This window comes from Balaenoptera physalus (assembly GCF_965194825.1).
Source record: "Balaenoptera physalus genome assembly, chromosome: 7".
Classification (NCBI taxonomy): Eukaryota; Metazoa; Chordata; class Mammalia; order Artiodactyla; family Balaenopteridae; genus Balaenoptera; species Balaenoptera physalus.
The window spans coordinates 42003847-42025465 of record NC_138886.1 but is presented as its reverse complement, the minus strand read 5'-3'; the positions used below and the strand labels follow the sequence as shown (position 1 = coordinate 42025465).

The 21619-nt window shown below is 43.2% G+C and overlaps 1 protein-coding gene across 2 annotated transcripts in view; it reads left to right on the top strand.

Moving 5' to 3' along the window:
• Positions 1 to 1560: 1560 nt before the first annotated feature.
• PSAT1 (phosphoserine aminotransferase 1) overlaps positions 1561 to 21619 on the top strand; it is a 55568-nt gene continuing 35509 nt past the window's right edge. Inside the window, exons 1-2 of one of the 2 annotated variants that reach the window (XM_082471064.1) lie at positions 10000 to 10170; positions 11694 to 11812. In XM_082471064.1, coding sequence (XP_082327190.1) covers positions 11735 to 11812 — 78 coding nt within the window. In that variant the 5' untranslated portion in view covers positions 10000 to 10170; positions 11694 to 11734. Of the gene's footprint in view, positions 1657 to 9999; positions 10171 to 11693; positions 11813 to 21619 lie in introns of those variants that run through there. The other variant, XM_082471063.1, reaches the window with a different exon arrangement.

The window sequence follows — 21619 nt, the reverse complement described above, 5'->3', positions numbered from 1 at the left end:
CATGTGGGAGAGGCAAGGTGCTTGCTAGAGCTGGGCAAGTCTTACCGCCAAGCAGGCAGAGATGCCTGTTTGCAGTGGGTCTCCTCTTGATGGTTTTGAGGAGAAGCGGCTTCTGAGGAGAGCTACCACCGTGGCGCACAGGCCTCAGCCTGCCTTGGACTTCCACCAGACAAGGAGAGGGCCCCATGGCAGCAGGACGGACCCCATGAGAGTGGGTTTCTCCCAGTGGAGTTTAAGTTGATAAGTCATGGACTCCAGACAACCGGCCAAGGGAGTGACAGCCTGGAGAGCCTGAAGCCAAGCTGGTTCTGCAGTGGAAGCAGCTGTGGAAGGAGCCAGACTCTACCGCCATCGCTGAATGAGACCCTCTGACTGACCCTGAACCAGAAAGGAATTGGGCAGGAAATAATTGTGGACTTTTAATTTCTCTGGAGCTCAACCTTCAAGAGAAAGGATATTTATTTTAGGGGGACTTTAATTCCTTCCTGAGAATTTAATAATGTGAGGCATTTCATATAGTTCAAATCAGGACATTTTAATATTGCTGGCCTTTATTATTTGGAGTTGTTTCATGACTTCATTTGAGTTCCTTGCATAATCTCCAGTGAGCTCTATTGAATGTCCTCCCTGGGAGAATGTGAAATGGAAGACAGATTAGGGAGTGAATTTTCAGGCTAGGCCATGGATAGCCTCGAGTAAATTTAATTGGTGTTTTGTGCAGACCCACTTCAGAGCCTTCAGGTCCCATAGCTGACCTCGGGAAGATTCACAAAGAAGTCGTGATGATGTCAGGGAGCAGCCTCACCAGGGGTGAGCAGCCCTGCTGCCATGCACTCAGCATCCTTTCCCAGGAAGAACAGCTGCATTTGTGCAGTGCTGAGTCCTACTTGTTAAGAAATCCAAATGTTAAATACCGTATGCTAACACATACATATGGAATCTAAAAAAAAAAAAAAAAAAGGTTCCAAAGAACCTAGGGGCAGGACAGGAATAAAGATGCAGATGTAGAGAATGGACTTGAGGACATGGGGAGGGGGAAGGGGAAGCTGGAACGAAGTGAGAGAGTGGCATGGACATATATACACTCGCAAATGTAAAATAGATAGCTAGTGGGAAGCAGCCGCATAGCACAAGGAGATCAGCTTGGTGCTTTGTAACCACCTAGAGGGGTGGGATAGGGAGGGAGACGCAAGAGGGAGGAGATATGGGGATGTATGTATATGTATAGCTGATTCAGTTTGTTATACAGCAGAAACTAACACACCATTGTAAAGCAATTATACTCCAATAAAGATGTTAAAAACAAGCACACCACAATGTTAGAACTGCTGGGGAGGCAGGGGAGGGGGGGACATTCCCTCCTCCCTTCGTGTGTCAGCCGAAGCCCACAAAGATGAGCGTACATCTTCTCAGAGCTTCTGGGGGCTACGCTTCCATTCTTCTTTTCAGACTCCCTTTTTGCTTCCAGGATGAAGGAGTGGCTTATTCTGGCTGATGAGATCGGCAAAGGGGTGGTTACACAAGCATGGCACCTCCCTCTGGTTCTCTTACGGACCCTGCCTGTTCCTAGGCAGCATGCAGCGTTTCTGTGCAGTAAACCCACCGGGCCTTCTCTTCCTCTCTCGCAAGGTGGGCAGAGCAGGCCTGCCATTGCCGGTAAGTCAGTTCCATTAGGTGGGGGAAGAGGAATGGGAAGACAGGCCTGGACTTGACTTTCAGTCGTAGTCTCCAGTCCTCCTTGAAAAGTACTGGCACTGCTATTTTGATCCTTATTGGAGTCTATTTGGCTTCTGTGAATAGATTTCAATTGGGTTCCAAACTTTGGAGGGGAAAGGGGTAGGATTAATAAGTGCCCTAAAAACTCAACACAGGCTGTCTTCCTTCACATGTCAAGAAACATGACAATTAAGAGTCTCACCTCCATAGCTTCTGTCATGGGAAGAGACTGACTTCCTTAGTTCCAGTTAAGAATCCTGGGGAAACCAAATCACACCCATTAGGATGGCTACGATAAAACAAAAAACAAAAAATGAAAGTAACAGTCTTTGGCAAGGATGTGGAGAAATTAGAATCCTTGTGCACTATTGGTGGGAATGTGAAATGCGGTAGGCGCTATGGAAAATAGTATGACGGTTCCTCAAAAAACGTAAAAATAGAATTACCATATGATCCAGCAATTCCACTTCTGGGTACGTACCCAAAAGAATGGAAAGCAGGGTCTCGAGGAGGTATCTGTACACCCATATTCATAGCAGCATTATTCACAATGGCCAAAAGGTGGAAGCAACCCAGGTGTCTCTTGACTGATGAATGGGTAGACAAAATGTGGTATGTACATACGATGGAATATCCTTCAGCCTTCAAGAGAAAGGAAGTTCTGACATAAGCTACAACATATGCTAAAGAAGGGAGTCTGAAAAGGAACCTTGAGGACACTATGCTAAGTGAAGTAGCCAGCCACAAAAAGACAAATACTGTGTTATTGCACTTACATGAAGCACCTGGAGTAGTCATAGTCATAGAGACAGAAAGCAGAAAGGTGGCTGCCAGGGGCTGGGGGAAGGGAGGACTGGGGAGTTGTTTAATGGGTGTGGAATTTCAGTTCTGTGGGATGAGGAGAGTTCTGGAGATTGCACAACAACGTGCATGTACTTAACATTATTGATCTGTACATTTAAAAATGGTTAAGATGGTAAATTTTTTGTTATATGTATGTCACCTTAAAATCCTGGAAGAGATTTTTGATGAACGCCCCTTGGGTCTGGGGATAACTCTTACAGCAATCAATTGTGGCCAACGGCAGAGTCAGCTCAGAACATCTGACCCTCCGCTCACATGGAGGGAAGAGTCTGCTGCTCCTGGCCTTCTTATCATTTGAAACTAGTGAGCCATTGGAAAGCTCTGGAATCCTGTGACTGAGAAATACCTGTGGCACAGAAATTCATACATGGAACTGAAGAGTCTTTGAGATTTTTGCAGAACAAACAATTCTGTAGTTTTTTAAACCAGTCAAAAGGAAAGGGTGAAATTTCTCTTCTTTTTGAGAAGAATGGAGAAGAATAAAACTAATAAATCTCCGAAGTTCAATCTGAAATGACAGGGAGTGCAGGAAAGACAGATTTTTTTGCTGAAGCTCTGGGATAAATAAAGTGTCCTTGCCTGTGATAAATATTTTCCAATGATGTATGGTCTTCTGAGTTTAGCCGTTTAAGTTCATGTGCAATTTGCAGCAATAAGGACTAAGTGATTTAAAAATAAAAACGTCTTTCTTTTGGAATATGACTTAGAACTTTGGTTCAGAATATAATGTTATTTATTGATTTTCTGTTGAAACTTGGATTTCTGCTGGGCTAGTATATCACTCTAAGTAGTCTGCCTGCACGGTGATGAACCGGAATGTCTGGAGGACGGGGCACATCAGCAGAACGTGTCAGGATTCTGGCCACTGACACGAGTTGGGGTGAGGTCACCAGGCCCAGCTGTGCAAAGGAGGGGGAAGCTGAGGAGGAAATGTCATGTTTGCCTTCCCAGCCCTCAGCCTTTCTTCTGCCAAGAGCACCCCCTTTTGGGGTTGAACTAGGCCCCCCTCACTTCAGTATTGTGACTCAGTGGGTGCTGCCAATCCTATTGCTCTGCACCCCTGAGTGCAAAAGTGGGCGTGAGACCCAAGGGCCCTGTAGTCCTTCCACGACGATTTTCACAGCAGAAGCAAGGGAAGAGAGTCCCAGCACGTGGGTTTCTTGTCTAGGTTGCCCCTGAAGCCAAGCCTTACCCTCCCACCTGCCCTGAGGTTTCCTTCCAGGTTCAACAAATGGATTCATTTCCCTTCTGATGGTTGGAGCGGGATTTGTGTCGATTGCAATTAGAAGAGTCCAGGGACGTAGCTAAGTGAATTGAGCACAGGCCACCCAGCGTTCCTCTGAATATAGACTAGCGACAGGATTAGTCTACTGCCTTCCCTCCATCAGGAAATGAGGAGTAGCAGGAAATGGTCCCTTGAACAGTGGTCTAAGAGCAAAGGAGAGCAATCTGGTTTCTGCCTCTGCCATTAATATGCTGCGTGATCTGGGATGAGTTACTTTCTAGTCCGCTATAAGATGGGGTGCTAGACACCACCATCTGAAGGGCACTTTCAGCCCTTATAGTCTTTCAAATACCTAACCCGCAATTTGATTCATGCTATAGAGGTAGGAGATAGGTAGGAGAGAGATAAGCACCAGGCTGAGCAGCTGCACCTGGTCTCCTGCTAAGGCTTTGAGATGGGATACCAGTGGGAGCACTGGGCCCTGACTTGGTGCATTCCTGTGGATTTCCTGGCCTGACACGTGTGAAGAGAAGGCCCTCAGTCTAGAGGAAGGACAAAAGGAGGGAGAAGATGCCAGCTGGAATCCATCTTGGCTGAGAGATGTGCTTGCACACCAGTACCAAATATGGAGATGACTGGCCAGAGACAACCTGGAAAACTGTCTCTATATAAGCAACCTAAACTGCCCCTATGGTGCATAACTCACTCTCAGCCCACCCGTGTGTCCTTTCACACTCATTTTGTTTCTAATAAACGCTTGTATTTTTTTTACAATCTTGGTCTCTTTGCTGAATTTTTTCTTCAAAGAAGACAAGAACTGAGGTCCTTCTTCCAGCTTTTCACTGCTTGGATCACTATTGAGTGTTCTCTTGATTTTAACCCCCTTTCAGTTCTTTGCTCAAGTTTTGCTCACTTCTTTTTTTTATTTTTTTAGATTTATTATTTATATATTTATTTGAATTTTTGAATTTTATTTTATTTTTTTTTTATACAGTAGGTTCTTATTAGTCATCCATTTCATACACATCAGTGTATACATGTCAGTCCCAATCTCCCAATTCATCACACCATCACCACCACCACCCGCCACTGCTTTCCCCCCTTGGTGTCCATATGTTTGTTCTCTACATCCATGTATCAATTTCTGCCCTGCAAACCGGTTCATCTGTACCATTTCTCTAGGTTCCACATATATGCGTTAATATACAATATTTGTTTTGCTCTTTCTGACTTACTTCACTCTGTATGACAGTCTCTGGATGCATTCATGTCTCTACAAATGACCCAATTTCGTTCCTTTTTATGGCTGAGTAATATTCCATTGTATATATGTACCACATCTTCTTTACCCATTCGTCTGTCGATGGGCATTTAGGTTGCTTCCATGACCTGGCTATTGTAAATAGTGCTGCAATGAACAATGGGGTGCATGTGTCTTTTTGATTTATGGGTTTTCTCTGGGTATATGCCCAGTAGTGGGATTGCCGGGTCATATGGTAATTCTACTTTTAGTTTTTTAAGGAACCTCCATACTGTTCTCCATAGTGGCTGTATCAATTTACATTCCCACCAACAGTGCAAGAGGGTTCCCTTCTCTCCACACCCTCTCCAGCATTTGTTGTTTGTAGATTTCCTGATGATGCCCATTCTAAGTGGTATGAGGTGATACCTCATTGTAGTTTTGATTTGCATTTCTCTAATAATTAGTGATGTTGAGCAGCTTTTCATGGCTTCTTGGCCATCTGTATGTCTTCTTTAGAGAAATATCTATTTAGGTCTTCTGCACATTTTTTGATTGGGTTGTTTCTTTTTTTAATATTGAGCTGCATGAGGTATTTATATATTTTGGAGATTAATCCTTTGTCCATTGATTCGTTTGCAAATATTTTCTCCCATTCTGAGGGTTGTCTTTTCGTCTTGTTTATGGTTTCCTTTGCTGTGCAAAAGCTTTGACGTTTCATTAGGTCCCATTTGTTTATTTTTGTTTTTATTTCCATTACTGTAGGAGGTGGATCAAAAAAGATCTTGCTGTGATTGATGTCAAAGAGTGTTCTTCCTATGTTTTCCTCTAAGAGTTTTAGAGTGTCCGGTCTTACATTTAGGTCTCTAATCCATTTTGAGTTTATTTTTGTGTATGGTGTTAGGGAGTGTTCTAATTTCATTCTTTCACATGTAGCTGTCCAGTTTTCCCAGCACCACTTATTGAAGAGACTGTCTTTTCTCCATTGTCTATCTTTGCCTCCTTTGTCATAGAGTAGTTGACCATAGGTGTGTGGGTTTATCTCTGGGCTTTCTATCTTGTTCCATTGATCGATGTTTCTGTTTTTGTGCCAGTACCATATTGTCTTGATTACTGTAGCTTTGTAGTATAGTCTGAAGTCAGGGAGCCTGATTCCTCCAGCTCCGTTTTTTTCTGTCAAGACTGCTTTGGCTCTTCGGGGCCTTTTGTGTCTCCATACACATTTTAAGATGATTTGTTCTAGTTCCGTAAAAAATGCCATTGGTAATTTGATAGGGATTGCATTGAATCTGTAGATTGCTTTGGGTAGTATAGTCATTTTCACAATATTGATTCTTCCAATCCAAGAACATGGTATATCTCTCCATCTGTTGGTATCATCTTTAATTTCTTTCATCAGTGTCTTATAGTTTTCTGCATACAGGTCTTTTGTCTCCCTAGGTAGGTTTATTCCTAGGTATTTTATTCTTTTTGTTGCAGTGGTGAATGGGAGTGTTTCCATAATTTCTCTTTCAGATTTTTCATCATTAGTGTATAGGAATGCAAGAGATTTCTGTGCATTAATTTTGTATCCCGCAACTTTACCAAATTCATTGATTAGCTCTAGTAGTTTTCTGGTGGCATTTTTAGGATTCTCTATGTATAGTATCATGTCATCTGCAAACAGTGACAGTTTTACTTCTTCTTTTCCAACTTGTATTCCTGTTATTTCTTTTTCTTCTCTAATTGCCGTGGCTAGGACTTCCAAAGCTATGTTGAATAATAGTGGTGAGAGTGGACATCTTTGTCTCTTTCCTGATCTTAGAGGAAATGCTTTCAGTTTTTCACCATTGAGAATGATGTTTGCTGTGGGTTTGTCGTATATGGCCTTATTATGTTGAGTTAGGTTCCCTCTATGCCCACTTTCTGGAGAGTTTTTATCATAAATGGGTGTTGTATTTTGTCAAAAGCTTTTTCTGCTTCTACTGAGATGATCGTATGGTTTTTATTATTCAATTTGTTAATATGGTATGTCACATTGATTGAGTTGCGTATATTGAAGAATCCTTGCATCCCTGGGATAAATCCCACTTGATCATGGTGTATGATCCTTTTAATGTGTTGTTGGATTCTGTTCGCTAGTATTTTGTTGAGGATTTTTGCATCTGTATTCATCAGTGATATTGGTCTGTAATTTTCTTTTTTTGTAGTATCTTTGTCTGGTTTTAGTATCAGGGTGATGGTGGCCTCATAGAATGAGTTTGGGAGTGTTCCTTCCTCTGCAATTTTTTGGAAGACTTTGAGGATGGGTGTTAGCTCTTCTCTAAATGTTTGATAGAATTCACCTATGAAACCATCTGGTCCTGGACTTCTGTGTGTTGGAAGATTTTTAATCATAGTTTCAATTTCATTACTTGTGATTGGTCTGTTCATATTTTCTATTTCTTCCTGGTTCAGTCTTGGAAGGCTATACCTTTCTAAGAATTTGTCCATTTCTTCCAGGTTGTCCATTTTATTGGCATAGAGTTGCTTGTAGTAGTCTCTTAGGATGCTTTGTATTTCTGCGGTGTCTGTTGTAACTTCTCCTTTCTCATTTCTAGTTTTATTGATTTGAGTCCTCTCCCTCTTTTTCTTGATGAGTCTGGCTAATGGTTTATCAATTTCGTTTATCTTCTCAAAGAACCAGCTTTTAGTTTTATTGATCTTTGCTATTGTTTTCTTTGTTTCTATTTCATTTATTTCTGCTCTGATCTTCATGATTTCTTTCCTTCTGCTAGCTTTGGGTTTTGTTTGTTCTTCTTTCTCTAGTTCCTTTAAGTGTAAGGTTAGAGTTTTTATTTGAGATTTTTCTTGTTTCTTGAGGTAGGCTTGTATAGCTATAAATGTCCGTCTTAGAATTGCTTTTGCCACATCCCATAGGTTTTGGATCGTCGTGTTTTCATTGTCATTTGTCTCTAGGTATTTTTTGATTTCCTCTTTAGTTTCTTCAGTGATCTCTTGGTTATTTAGTAACGTATTGTTTAGCCTCCATGTGTTTGTGTTTTTTATGTTTTTTTCCCTGTAATTGATTTCTAATCTCATAGCACTGTGGTCAGAAAAGATGCTTGATATGATTTCAGTTTTCTTAAATTTACTGAGGCTTGATTTGTGACCCAAGAGGTGATCTTTCCTGGAGAATGTTCCGTGCACACTTGAGAAGAAAGTGTAATCTGCTGTTTTTGGATGGAATGTCCTATAAATATCAATTAAATCTATCTGGTCTATTGTGTCATTTAAAGCTTCTGTTTCCTTATTAATTTTCTGTTTGGATGATCTGTCCATTGGTGTAAGTGAGGTGTTAAAGTCCCCCACTATTATTGTGTTACTGTCGATTTCCTCTTTTATAGCTGTTAGCAGTTGCCTTATGTACTGAGGTGCTCCTATGTTGGGTGCATATATATTTATAATTGTTATATCTTCTTCTTGGATTGATCCGTTGATCATTATGTAGTGTCCTTCCTTGTCTCTTGTAACATTCTTTATTTTAAAGTCTATTTTATCTGATATGATTATTGCTACTCCAGCTTTCTTTTGATTTTCATTTGCATGAAATATTTTTTTCCATCCCCTCAATTTCAGTCTGTATGTGTCCCTAGGTCTGAAGTGGGTCTCTTCTAGACAGCATATAGATGGGTCTTGTTTTTGTATCCATTCAGCAAGCCTGTGTCTTTTGGTTGGAGCATTTAATCTATTCATGTTTAAGGTAATTATCAATATATATGTTCCTATTACCATTTTCTTAATTGTTTTGGGTTTGTTTTTGTAGGCCCTTTTCTTCTCTTGTGTTTCCCACTTAGAGAATTTCCTTTAGCATTTCTTGTAGAGCTGGTTTGGTGGTGCTGAATTCTCTTAGCTCTTGCTTGTCTGTAAAGCTTTTGATTTCTCCGTCGAATCTGAATGAGATCCTTGCCGGGTAGAGTAATCTTGGCTGTAGGTTCTTCCCTTTCATCACTTTAAGTATATCATGCCACTCCCTTCTGGCTTGTAGAGTTTCTGCTGAGAAATCAGCTGTTAACCTTATGGGGGTTCCCTTGTATGTTATTTGTCGTTTTTCCCTTGCTGCTTTCAATAATTTTTCTTTGTCTTTAATTTTTGCCAATTTGATTACTGTGTGTCTCGGCGTGTTTCTCCTTGGGTTTATCCTGTATGGGACTCTCTGCGCTTCCTGGACTTGGGTGGATATTTCCTTTCCCATGTTAGGGAAGTTTTCGACCATAATCTCTGCAAATATTTTCTCGGGTCCTTTCTCTCTCTCTTCTCCTTCTGGGACCCCTATAATGTAAATGTTGTTGCATTTAATGATGTCCCAGAGATCTCTTAGGGTGTCTTCATTTCTTTTCATTCTTTTTTCTTTATTCTGTTCCACAGCAGTGAATTCCACCATTCTGTCTTGCAGGTCACTTATCCATTCTTCTGCCTCAGTTATTCTGCTATTGATTCCTTCTAGTGTATTTTTCATTTCAGTTATTGTATTGTTCATCTCTGTTCTTTAATTCTTCTAGATCTTTGTTAAACATTTCTGGCATCTTCTCGAACTTTGCCTCCATTCTTTTTCCGAGGTCCTGGATCATCTTCACTATCATTATTCTGTGTTCTTTTTCTGGAAGGTTGCCTATCTCCACTTCATTGAGTTGTTTTTCTGGGGTTTTATCTTGTTCCTTCATCTGGTACATAGCCCTCTGCCTTTTCTTCTTTTCTATCTTTCTGTGAATGGGATTTTTGTTCCACAGGCTGCAGGATTGTTGTTCTTCTTGCTTCTGCTGTCGGCCCTCTCGTGGATGAGGCTCTCTAACAAGCTTGTGCAAGTTTCCTGATGGGAGGGACTAGTGGTGGGTAGAGCTGGGTGTTGCTCTGGTGGGCAGAGCTCAGTAAAACTTTAATCTACTTGTCTGCTGATGGGTGGGGCTGGGTTCCCTCCCTGTTGGTTGTTTTGCCTGAGGCGACCCAACACTGGAGCCTACCCGGGCTCTTTGGTGGGGCTAATGGCGGACTCTGGGAGGGCTCACGCCAAGGAGTACTTCCCAGAACTTCTGCTGCCAGTGTCCTTGTCCTCTCGGTGAGACAGAGCCACCCCCTGCCTCTGCAGGAGACCCTCCAACACTAGCAGGTAGGTCTGGTTCAGTCTCTATGTGGTCACTGCTCATTCCCCTGGGTCCCGATGTGCACACTACTTTGTGTGTGCCCTCCAAGAGTGGAGTCTCTGTTTCCCTCAGTCCTGTCAAAGTCCTGCAATCAAATCCCGCTAGCCTTCAAAGTCTGATTCTCTAGGAGTTCCTCCTCCCATTGCCAGGCCCCCAGGTTGGGAAGCCTGACATGGGGCTCAGAACCTTCACTCCAGTGGGTGGACTTCTGTGGTATAAGTGTTCTCCAGTTTGTGAGTCACCCATCCAGCAGTTATGGGATTTGATTTTATTGTGATTGCGCCCCTCCTACCATCTCACTGTGGCTTCTTCTTTGTCTTTGGATGTGGAGTATCTTTTTTGGTGAGTTCCAGTGTCTTCCTGTCGATGATTGTTCAGCAGTTAGTTGTGATTCTGGTGTTCCCGCAAGAGGGAGTGAGAGCATGTCCTTCTACTCCGCCATCTTGAACCAATCTCCCTTTATTTATTTAATTTATTTTTGGCTGCGTTGGGTCTTAGTTGCAGCCTGCGGGATCTTTGTTGAGGCATATGCAGGGTCTTTTGTTGCAGTGCACGTGCTCTTTGTTGTGGTGGGTGGGCTTCTCTCTAGTTGTGGCGTATGGGTTTTTTTCTCTTCCCTAGTTGTGGCATGCAGGCTCCAGGGTGGTGCGGGCTCTAGTTGAGGCACGTGGGTTTAGTTGCCCCACGGCACGTGGGCTCTTCGTTCCCTGACCAGGGATCGAACCTGGGTCCCCTGCATTGTAAGGCAAATTCTTTACCACTGGACCACCAGGGAAGTCCCTTGCTCACTTCTTTAACAGGGTTTAACTTTTGTTCTTCCTGAGTTGGCTAGAGAAGGTAAAACAGAGAAAAATAGCATACCCTATATCTCCCCAGTTAAATTGACTTAGTAAAGAAAGGCCAGCTATTTATTGACAGTATAGGGTGTAAAGAAGCAAAAGAAAGAAGAATCTCAAACTGTCCTCCAAATATTCTGGCCCCAAAGTTGGATGCTGTCACTGGCTGATGTTTTGCTGCAGGGTAGAAATGGCCAAAGATGGAAAAGATACGTAGCCAGAAGCTGAGTTCTGCTGATTGAAAAGTGGTTTGAGTTGCTCTTATGGAAGACTCTTGGGAAAATTCCCTTTGTAGGTCTGAGTTCCCCCAACATAAACATATAAGATGTTTTTAACAGAACTGGGACTATTGTTCTTAAGCAAAATGCACTAGAGTTTCTGTGTTCCTTTCAGGAAATAGCTTGTCTGTGTTGTGACGAAGGAGAATAATGTGGTGTTTCTTGAAAGGGCTAAGTCCCTCTGGAAAAATAGGCTTGGTTGTTCCTTTGAAATAAATATGTGTGTGTGTGTGTGTGTGTGTGTGTGCGTGCATGTGCACACGCATCCAAAAGAAGTTAAGGAAGATTGTGATTGGTTGACACCATGAAATTTTAGTTTTTGTGTTGGGAGAAATAACAAAATGGGAGGATTTCTCAGAACAATTATGTTTTCAGAGGCGTGACTGAACTTCTAAGCATACTCCCTGGTTGGCCACATGATAAGGAGTGAACTTCACCAGCTCTGCACCCTGGCATGGTTTGGACTGTTGAAAAGTCTCACTCTCAGACAGATGGTGAGTTCTGTAATTGTACTGACATTGTATTTACAGGGAATAAAGAAGCAGCCCATTTCCCAATTTCTGTCTCTCCGTGTGCTGTGATTTCTCTTTTCTGGTGATAAAAAGAATCACCTCAGAGAGGCATCCCCAGTTTTGGTTGGCCCTAAAAGAGTTGAGTCTCAGTGTCTTTGAATAAGCAAAGCATGAACCTGAGCAGTTCTGGCTCTTAGATGGGCTCACCTGCCCCCATCTTCTGCTATTATCTGTCGAACAGGATCTTCTCATCCAAAACTGTTGCATCAGAAATGGAACATCAGACCTTCTCCTAAGGCCCATAAGGAGGAGCAGGCTGAACAATTACTGGCTCAATTAATTTATCCTGCTTAGTTAATACCAAAAAAAGAAGTGTGTGTGTGTCCATGTGTGTGTATGCACACATGTGTATATGGCCTTTTATTTCTGGTTTCTTTTTTTTTAATATAAATTTATTTATTTATTTATTGGCTGAGTTGGGTCTTCATTGCTGCACGCAGGCTTTCTCTAGTTGTGGCGAGGGGGGCTACTCTTCGTTGTGGTGTGTGGGCTTCTCATTGCGGTGGCTTCCCTTGTTGTGGAACACGGGCTCTAGGCGCGCAGGCTTCAGTAGTTGTGGCACGTGGGCTCAGTAGTTGTGGCTCACGGGCTCTAGAGTGCAGACTCAGTAGTTGTGGCGCACGGGCTTAGTTGCTCCGCAGCATGTGGGATCTTCCCGGACCAGGGCTCAAACCCGTGTCCCCTGCATCGGCAGGCAGATTCTTAACCACTATGCTATCAGGGAAGCCTGCTTATTTCTGGTTACTTTACATTCTAAACCAAATTTTGCTCTGCTGTAAAATTTAAAAAACAAGATGCAAAGAAGTGCATGTAGTGTGCTACCTTTTGTGTAAAAGGGAGGGAGGAAATAAGTATATATTTGTATTTGGTTATATTTGCTAAAGAAACTCTGGAAAGATACTAAAGCAACTAATAAAAGTGGCTACGAGTGGAGACGGGGTGGGACCTAGAGGGGTAGAAGACTGGGACATTTTCACTGTACACCTTTTATATATTCAACTTTTGAATCATATGAATATATTATCAATTCAAAATATATACCTAAACTAAAATTGTCTTGAAGTTTGGACATTCTCTGTCTACACTCTGAATTTCTAGAAGGCTTGAATATTTTAAAGCGCTCATATGTTACATTTGCCTCAGGAAAACTGAAAAAAAGAAGAAAACCATTTTGGAACAACAAATGCTATTCACATTTTTCTTGTGTAAGGAGATCTAGGAAAGCAAAGGCAAAGTACCATATGTGTCTCCAGGGACCAAAACAGTACGTAAACAAGTGAAGTTCAAAAAATAGGGAAGGAACTTCCCTGGTGGTCCAGTGGTAAAGAATCCGCCTTCCAATGCAGGGGATGCGGGTTCAATCCCTGGTCAGGGAACTAAGATCCCATATGCTGCAGGGCAGCAAAGACCCAACGCAGCAGCCAATAAATAAATAAATAAATAAACAAAAACTTTAAAAAAAAATAGGGAAGAAGAGAGAATCTCCCAAATGCTGGGCCTTCTATATAAACGCGTCTCAAAATTTATATTGCAAAAAAAATTATATTGCAAACCGGTCAGAAAGCTTCTCCTCTGAGCCGTCCCCTTAAGGATGATTTAAAATGTCCCTGTGGCACTGAGCAGTTGCAGAAAGATTGAGGACTAGCAAGATGGCAACAGCTAACTTGGAGATAAACGAATGAAAAGAGGTGAGAAGTAGCTTAGGGTGAAAAGGGACCAGAGATCTACAGAGAAAAATGGAAAAGCTTAACCAAGGCTGCTTGAGATATCATGGATCAACTCTGGGGCCGGCAGACTAGGAACCAGCACTGGTAAAAAGTCACAGGAACGCTGTCTGCAGCCTTGCCTGCTGTCCTGAGAGGATGCAGCCTGTTACTGAGGGAGTGGCAGCATCCCAGGGCGCCCATGTGGTGGCCTCCTCTGCCCACACACTTCAATTTTTAGATCTTGTCTGTTGCTCAGGTTCAGTTCTAGTTCTCTGAGTTTACTCTCTCCTGGGAGCATTTAAATGACTTTCCTGACAGCTTTAAATCATTTTAATAAGCGGGGAAGTAGAAGGGTCATACTCTGGAATAGAAGGGCGATGGTTTGGTGTCCTCTCCTTGGTCTGATTCACCCGATTCTTGGTGACCCTAGACAGATCCGTGAGCTGGGTTTCAGCCTTTCCTTCTGTGAAATGTGAGAAGAGATTACAAGCAGGTCACAGAGACAGCATCACTTCCACCCTGACAGCATCACTTCACCCCTTGGACCATTTTCCTCATCAGAAAGTGAAGGAGTTGCACTAAGTTCCTGAGCTCTACAATTTGAAATTGATAACAGATACCCAAAAACGTGTGTGACACGCTGAAAATACTTCATATTTTGATATAGGTAGACAGCCTTAATATAAAGATGGTGATAATTTCATCCCATTCCCCAGTTCTTCAAGCCTCCACCCCAATCTCTGGGCAATCCTCTGGGAATGGCTTTGTGCTGACTTATAGGGGAATGTAATTTTCCTGCCCACCACTCCAGGACAACGCTGGGAGAGACTGGTTCTCAGAATGCGTGAACAGATGATTCTAGATCACATTCCAAGATTCCTTCCAGCTCTGTGAGTTTGAGAAACAGTTGTACACTACTCACCCCCACCCCCCAGCCCTGCTCCTCTAACTACCTCTTCTTCCCCCATAAAACACATCCCTTCAACAGCTTGCAACTCGCCAAGACCCGTCGTAAACTTTAGGTAGTTGTGCAAAGTCAGAGAAGTGGGATTGGATCCAGTGTCAGTTGGATAGAAGGGATTCCATCGTCAGTGAAAACACTGACCTAGAATTCTAACTGCAGGACGACGTGTTAGTACTTGATGCAGCGACCAGCCTTTCAGCCTCAGCAGAAACACCTGGTGGGAGGATGGGCCTCAGCAGTCACAGGCTCTCCAAAGCTGCAAAGTGGCATCCCAGGATCGCCAGGGCTTCTTGGTGGTCTTATGCCTCTCCTCACCCCACTATTTAAAAATAACCAACTTCTTAAAAGTTGATTAAGTTTTGAATATTCACTATGGAAAGTTCTAGAAAAATAATAATCTCTTTCTCCCAGCAACAAAGACTGTCAGCAATGTCATTTCTTTCTTTCTTCCTGCCCTTTATAGTCATTCTAGAAGTACCATACCTCATGCTGGGGTGTAGCCGTACACAAGGCAGGCAAAGTCTCAGCTCTCAGAGGAAGTACATTCTAGGGTGGATAATGAATAAGTATATGAGTATTTCAGAGACTGGCAAGTTATGAGAGAAATGGCCCAGGAAATAAGACGATGAGGAACTGGAGGGTGGGCTGGGGGTACTTTTGATAAGGAGCTCAGGCAAGATTTGACAAGATGGAGCCTAAAATGGACAGAGATGGGCAGAGCCAGCCTTGAGGAGGTTGGAGGGAGAGAATGCTGGGGAGGGAAGGAGCCTGAGAGGGTCCTGGAACTGAAGGAACAGTTTGGAGATTGAGCAAGTCAAGGGCTGAGCCGAGAGGTGACCAAGGACCAGGTCAGGGGGGTCTTGTGGGCCCATTAGGAGTGCGGTTCTAAATGTAACGGCAAGCTGTTAGAGGACTTTAGCAGGGCAGTTACATGATATACTCCATGCATGTTTTTAAAAGATGACTTGCTGCTGTTTGGAGAATGGATTCTAAGGGGGGCAAAGTGAATGCAAGGAAAGCAGGTCTAGGAATCTAGAAGAGCCCATGGGAGCCTGGACTAGGCAGGTGATAGAGAGAAGTAGATGGACTGGAGAAAAGTTTGGAAGTAGAACAGACTTGCTAAGGGACTGAATAAGACAATGAGAAAAGATAAAACCTCCTCTGAAACGTTGCAGAATGGGGTGGGGGTAATTCATTAATTATGGCAAGCGGTTTTCTGTCGCTAGAGGTGAAGACTTCAACTTTGGGACACACCTTTCTTTGCTTTAGGAAATGTACCACAGTAGATCCGTATTTATAAATTCAGTCCTTTGCTCAACAGATCTTTATTGTGAGTTTACCTGGGCTAGGCACCGTTCTAGGTGTATTAGTAAACCAACCAGAAAAAAGCCCTGCCCTCACAGAGCTTACATGCTACCACACAGACAATACACATAATAAATGAACCAATTATGTAGCATGTTAGAGGTGATTTGTGCTATGGAAAGAAGAGATGTTCGCAGGGTAAGAGATCTCAGGACCACCAGGCATGGAGGGGGAGGCTTTCACATTAGGGTGTCCAGGGCAGGCCTCTTTGGGCAGATGGCACTGGTAAAATATAGAAGAATTCTATATAAACATATCAAACACCAGAAGCTCCAGGAGGGCAGGGACAGTGCCTGTATTCTATGTAATACATGGTAAGAATGCAGTATTTGTTGAATGAATGAATGAGTCTGAATGCATTTGTTAATGTTTTGTTAGGGGCTATAAATTTGTCTACATTTGAGTATTGTGACTCCAAAGAGGTGAGATTTTTTTTTTTTTTTACTGGAATATTTCTATGTCATTAAAAAGTCTGTTCGCCATATACATAAACCATGACACGTTGAACCAGTCTTCCCCTTGTTCCCAGTCACTCCTCTCCAGCCACAGTGCCTGCCTTGCTCTTCTTCCATTTCATTTCTGTGATTACAGAAACGGCTCTCACCCATGGCAGCTTTGAATTTGAATTCTTGTTATTTTTGTATTAATCTTTGCTGCCTTCCTGTACCAAACATAAGCCAAAAAATAAATTAAATCACAATCACTGTTTATTTCTGAGGCAGTGTGTGTGGTCCTTCGGAGTTTGGAGTATGAGAAAAAGGGGAGAAGCAGGAAGATCCAAGTCCTGCACTGGCTCCACCCACCCCACCCCCCCACCCCCAATATCCCTGGCTTTGCTCTGTCTCCTTCCTTTGTCTTAGTATTTGATCTGCCCCCAGAAAGAAGAGGAAAGAACAAAACTACCACCAGATTATTAACACAACAAAAGTCATCTTAAAACTGAGATGATGGGGCTTCCCTGGTGGCACAGTGGTTAAGAATCCGCCTGCCAATGCAGGGCACACGGGTTCGATCCCTGGGCCGGGAGGGAAGACCCCACATGCCGCGGAGCAACTAAGCCTGTGCGCCACAACTACTGAGCCTGCGCTCTAGAGCCTGTGAGCCACACCTACTGATCCTGCGAGCCACAACTACTGAAGCCCATGAGCCTAGAGCCCGCGAGCCACAACTACTGAGCCTGTGTGCCACAACTACTGAAGCCCACACACCTAGAGACTGTGCTCCGCAACAAAAGAAGCCACTGCAATGAGAAGCCCGTGCACCACAACGAAGAGTAGCCCCAGCTTGCTGCAACTAGAGAAAGCCCACGCACAGCAACGAAGACCCAATGCAGCCAAAGATAGACAGATAGATAGATAAATAAATTTATAAAAAACAAAACGAAATAAAACCCTGAGATGATGGTTTCTATTGTAGGCACACATAGACTTTGGACAGGTGATTAAACAAGTGTTCTGTGGTCCATTTTCATGCTTCCACATGGGACCCTGGAATGAATGAGCTAGCCCAGGTGAATAGTGCTGATCCAAAAACTGCATATGTATATGACCAGGGCCAGGGTGCTGGGTGTGATGAATAGTGTGTCTACAGCTAGAGAGATGGTGCCAGGAGTTTTGTTCCTTTCCTTTAAAAAAAAAAAAGTAGTGAAATAAATACATTTTCAGGTTAAAAAAATCTTGGTGCTTTTTCTATATCAGAATCTTTTTAGGATGTCAGGAGATATAAGCAGTATTCGGTTCCCTGTGTAATGTTGCCCACTGGTCCATAGACATCTCTTCTCTTGAAATGATCCCCTTAGAGATTTTACTTGTGTGAATCTTGTGGTGGAATGCTCTCTATACTGATTATTTAGAAATGAAGCAAAAAGGGGGAATTGAGGGATGAACAGGCAGAGCACAGAGGATTTTTAGGCAGTGAAACTACTCTGTATGATACTATAATGATGGATACATTATACACTTGTCCAAACCTACAGAATGTGCAACACCAAGAGTAAGCCCTAATGCAAGCTGTGGACTTTGGGTGATAATGATGTGTCAATGTAGGTTCATCGGTTGTAACAAATGTGCCACTCCAGTAGGGGATATTGATAATGGGGGAGGTTATGTGTGTGTAGGGAGAGTGGGAGGTAGAGGGAAATCTCTGTACTTTCCTCTCAATTTTGCTGCAAACCTAAAACTGCTCTAAAAAATAGTCTATTAAATAAATTTTTTTAAAAAAGCAAAATGTGTGAGCCTTGAAGGCATTGTGCTAAGTGATATAAGCTGGTCACAAAAGACAAATTCTGTATGTTCCACTTATAGGAGATACTTTTATCACCGAACCAAATTTGGGTTCAGTCACCCGACACGCAGCAAAGCTAGTTTACTGACACCCATCTGTGGTGAAGGAAAGTATAGCATTAATTGCAAAGTGTCAAGCAAGGAGAATAAGCAGCTAATGTTCAAAAGACCTGAACTCCCAGATGGCTTTCAGGGAAGGGTTTTTAAAGGCAACATTAGGGCTGAGGGTTATAGGTGATCACCTTGCTTGACTGATGGGGTGGGAGGGCAACAGGGTGATGTTTTGGGAATGTCAGTCATCAACCTTGTGGTTCCAACCAGTCTGGGCTCTATGTGCTGGTGGGCAGTGTGCAGTTAACTTCTCCCGCCTGGTGGGGGCTTTAGCATCTGCAAAACAATTCAAGGATATGACTCAGGATATTATCTACAGCCCTTGAGGAGGAACTAAAGGTCCTTGACTTTGTTTTATGGATAAATTATTTTGTCTTGCTTGACTGCTTTCTTTTGTTTCTGCATTTTCTCACTTCTCTGATATTAAAATTGCCCTTTGGAACTCGGGGAAGGCCTAGGTGCCTAAAGATTTTCTACAAACAAGAGGCAGGGGACACAGGGGTCAGTCCCCGGGAAGGCCCCACAGGGTCCTGTTCCGTTTCACTTAGAGCAGTCAAATTCAGAGACCGAAAGTTGAATGGTGGTTTGCAGGGGCTGGGAGAGGGGGAATGGGGACATTGTTTAATGGGTACAGACAGAGTTTCAGTTAGGGAAGGTGAAAAAGTTCTGGAGATGGATGGTGGTGATGGTTGCACAACCCTGTGAATGTACGAATGCCACTGAATTGTACATTTAAAAATGGTTTAAATGGTATATTTTATGTATATTTTATCACAATAAGAAAGTAGGGTGAAGAAATAAACTGAGGTAATACACTGAGTAGGATAGATATATTTTCCTATCAGTTGGGGTCAGAATGAAGAGTATAATAGGATTGTGACTTTTAATTTCTTTTGCTACATAAACTGTGATGACTCCCTCGCCCCATTCCCCATTTTCTCTGGAAATAATGATAAGGAAAAAGGGTCTTCATCTCCAGCTACCAAAAGGGCAGCAGAAATAACCTCATCTCAGTTCCAATAGGTTTCTTCCTTCCTCAGAGTTGCCTTCTCTTCTCTTCCTACTCCCCTCTAAACAGGACACCAATCTGACTGGAAATGGCAGCGAAGTCCAGCTTTCACACATAGTAAGGGCTCAATAAATAATACCTGTGAAAAACTGATATTTACAAAATATACATTTCAGGAGAATCTACTAGGAGGGGAGGGGCCCACGTGAAATGCAGGGGTTCCCTGAGCTATCTTTATACACCTGCACTGCAGAATAGGCAAGGGTGACAGAATAATATTTTAAGATTATATTTTCCCCAGTGTCTTCCCTTTTCCTGTTCCCTTATTCAGGCAGGGAGAGGAAGGGTGTTCCGTGCTGAATGAGGGGAAATACGTGGCAGAATACTATAAAGCAGTCCTTAGAAGGAGAGCTGGCGACCAGCAGGCTGAATCAGGCCTGCAGGGAAGCTAGGTCTGACCCCTCACAATATTGATCTGTACAGTGTTGTCTGAAATGTGTAGATGTTTAAAAGTTGTGAAATTTCACATAAAAATCTGGGTTTCTGGTTTCTCTTTAAATATGGGAAGATAGCTTGAGCAACCTTGGTTGCCTCACCTGGCAACAACCAGCTGGATCTGAGCTGCAGCTGTTGCATTTGGAATGGTGTATTAGTTAGGATAACATAGCCCTTCAGATTTCAGTGGCATAACCCAGGAGAAGTTGATTTCTCACTCATGTACAATGAGCCTGGAGCAGGTAATTCAGAGACTGGGGCTCCTTCCTTTCTGTGTCTCCACCATCCCCAAGGGCCTTGAATTCTTTGATTTCAGCCTGTGGAATGGGAAAAAGGCAGTGGAGAAGCACGCTATTCTCAACCACCTTGGTTTGAAAGTGACATCCTCTGTTTCATTCCATTGGTGGGTTCCAGGCATATGACCTGCCTTGATGCAAGGGGTGCTGTGAAATGTGGAGCCTGACAGAGGCTCCATGGAAGGGGAGGCATAAATGTATGGTGGGCTGGTGCAGCTCTGCCACAAATGGGCGTGTGCGTTTCAGTTCACCACAATCTTAACCACTGTCTTTCTATCCCTAAGTGGCCCCGGCTTAAGGTGTCTGTGGACAGAATGTGAGGAAGAAACATACAAAGAGATGGATTCTTCTTAGAATGAAAAAGAGATTTCCTTCAGTTGGAAGAGAGAGAGAGACAGAGGTCAGCATGTCCCTGGGCAGAGGGTCTGTGTGCCTTACTTCCCTGTAATATCGTCTAGGAAACTGCAAGGCCCTCAGAGGAATGACTGCATGGCATGTCTTGGCAGATGGGATGATAGCCACCCTGACCCCACCCAAATTTCCTGTATTCCTCAGTGGGTCATAAAAGTGGTAGAGAGCTAATTTACTGAAGCAGCATATAGACTTCAACAGTGGAGAAAACTCAGCCACATTTTCTGGGGAAGGAGGACCAAATGGATGAATGCTTCCCTCCCTATCCCATACCACAGGACTGTGTAAATCCCTGGGATTAAGGACTCCAGGAAGGAGGAAGGCTAACTCCCCCACTCCCCTGGTAGATTAGCTGCTAGGGGGTCTACACTAAGTCATTATATACAATAATGGATATGCGACAATTCTCGCACACCTGAGTTTATGGACTGACGTTCATACCCTCTACTCAGTTTTGCAATTTTCTAAATGAAGGTGCTGAGGATGGCGGTGACCTTGTTCATTTCAGCTTTTTCTAGAAACTTTGCCCTCCACCTCTCAAACCTAAAGCAGTGCCTCCTATCCCAGCCCCATCCCTCCCACATACCACAAAAAAGCAAACAAAAGTCCTAGCCCTGTCAGTTTACAAATCTTTTCAAACTGAGGTGGTTGACGCTGGCTGGTGTGATGGAAAGCCCCAGGACAGGCACTGTGTGTATTCCTGGCGCATCTCTTTTGCTCAAAGATTTGGGAAAATATTTTTATAAGAAACTGGGTTAAATTAAGGAGTAAAAGGCAAAATTCACATTTCAAAAAAATGATGAAAATTCCAGACTTCAAAGGAACTTTTTTCTCGCAGGAAGGGGACCTCCCTGTTTCAGAACCCCATGTGGATCTCCACTGGAGTTCTTCTGAGAAGAACACTTCTGTGGAAAAGTTGGAGCCGCGCTGGCTCTGCGCCCGGCCTGGCTCTGGGCCTCTCCCCTGGCTTGGGCTGAGGCTCCTCAGGGGTATCGCGTTCTTGTTAATATCTACTCACGTTTCTAAACTCAGCTTGTCAGCGCCTACACAACCTGAGAGGTAGTGCCAGGTTCCAACTCGCTCTTTTCCC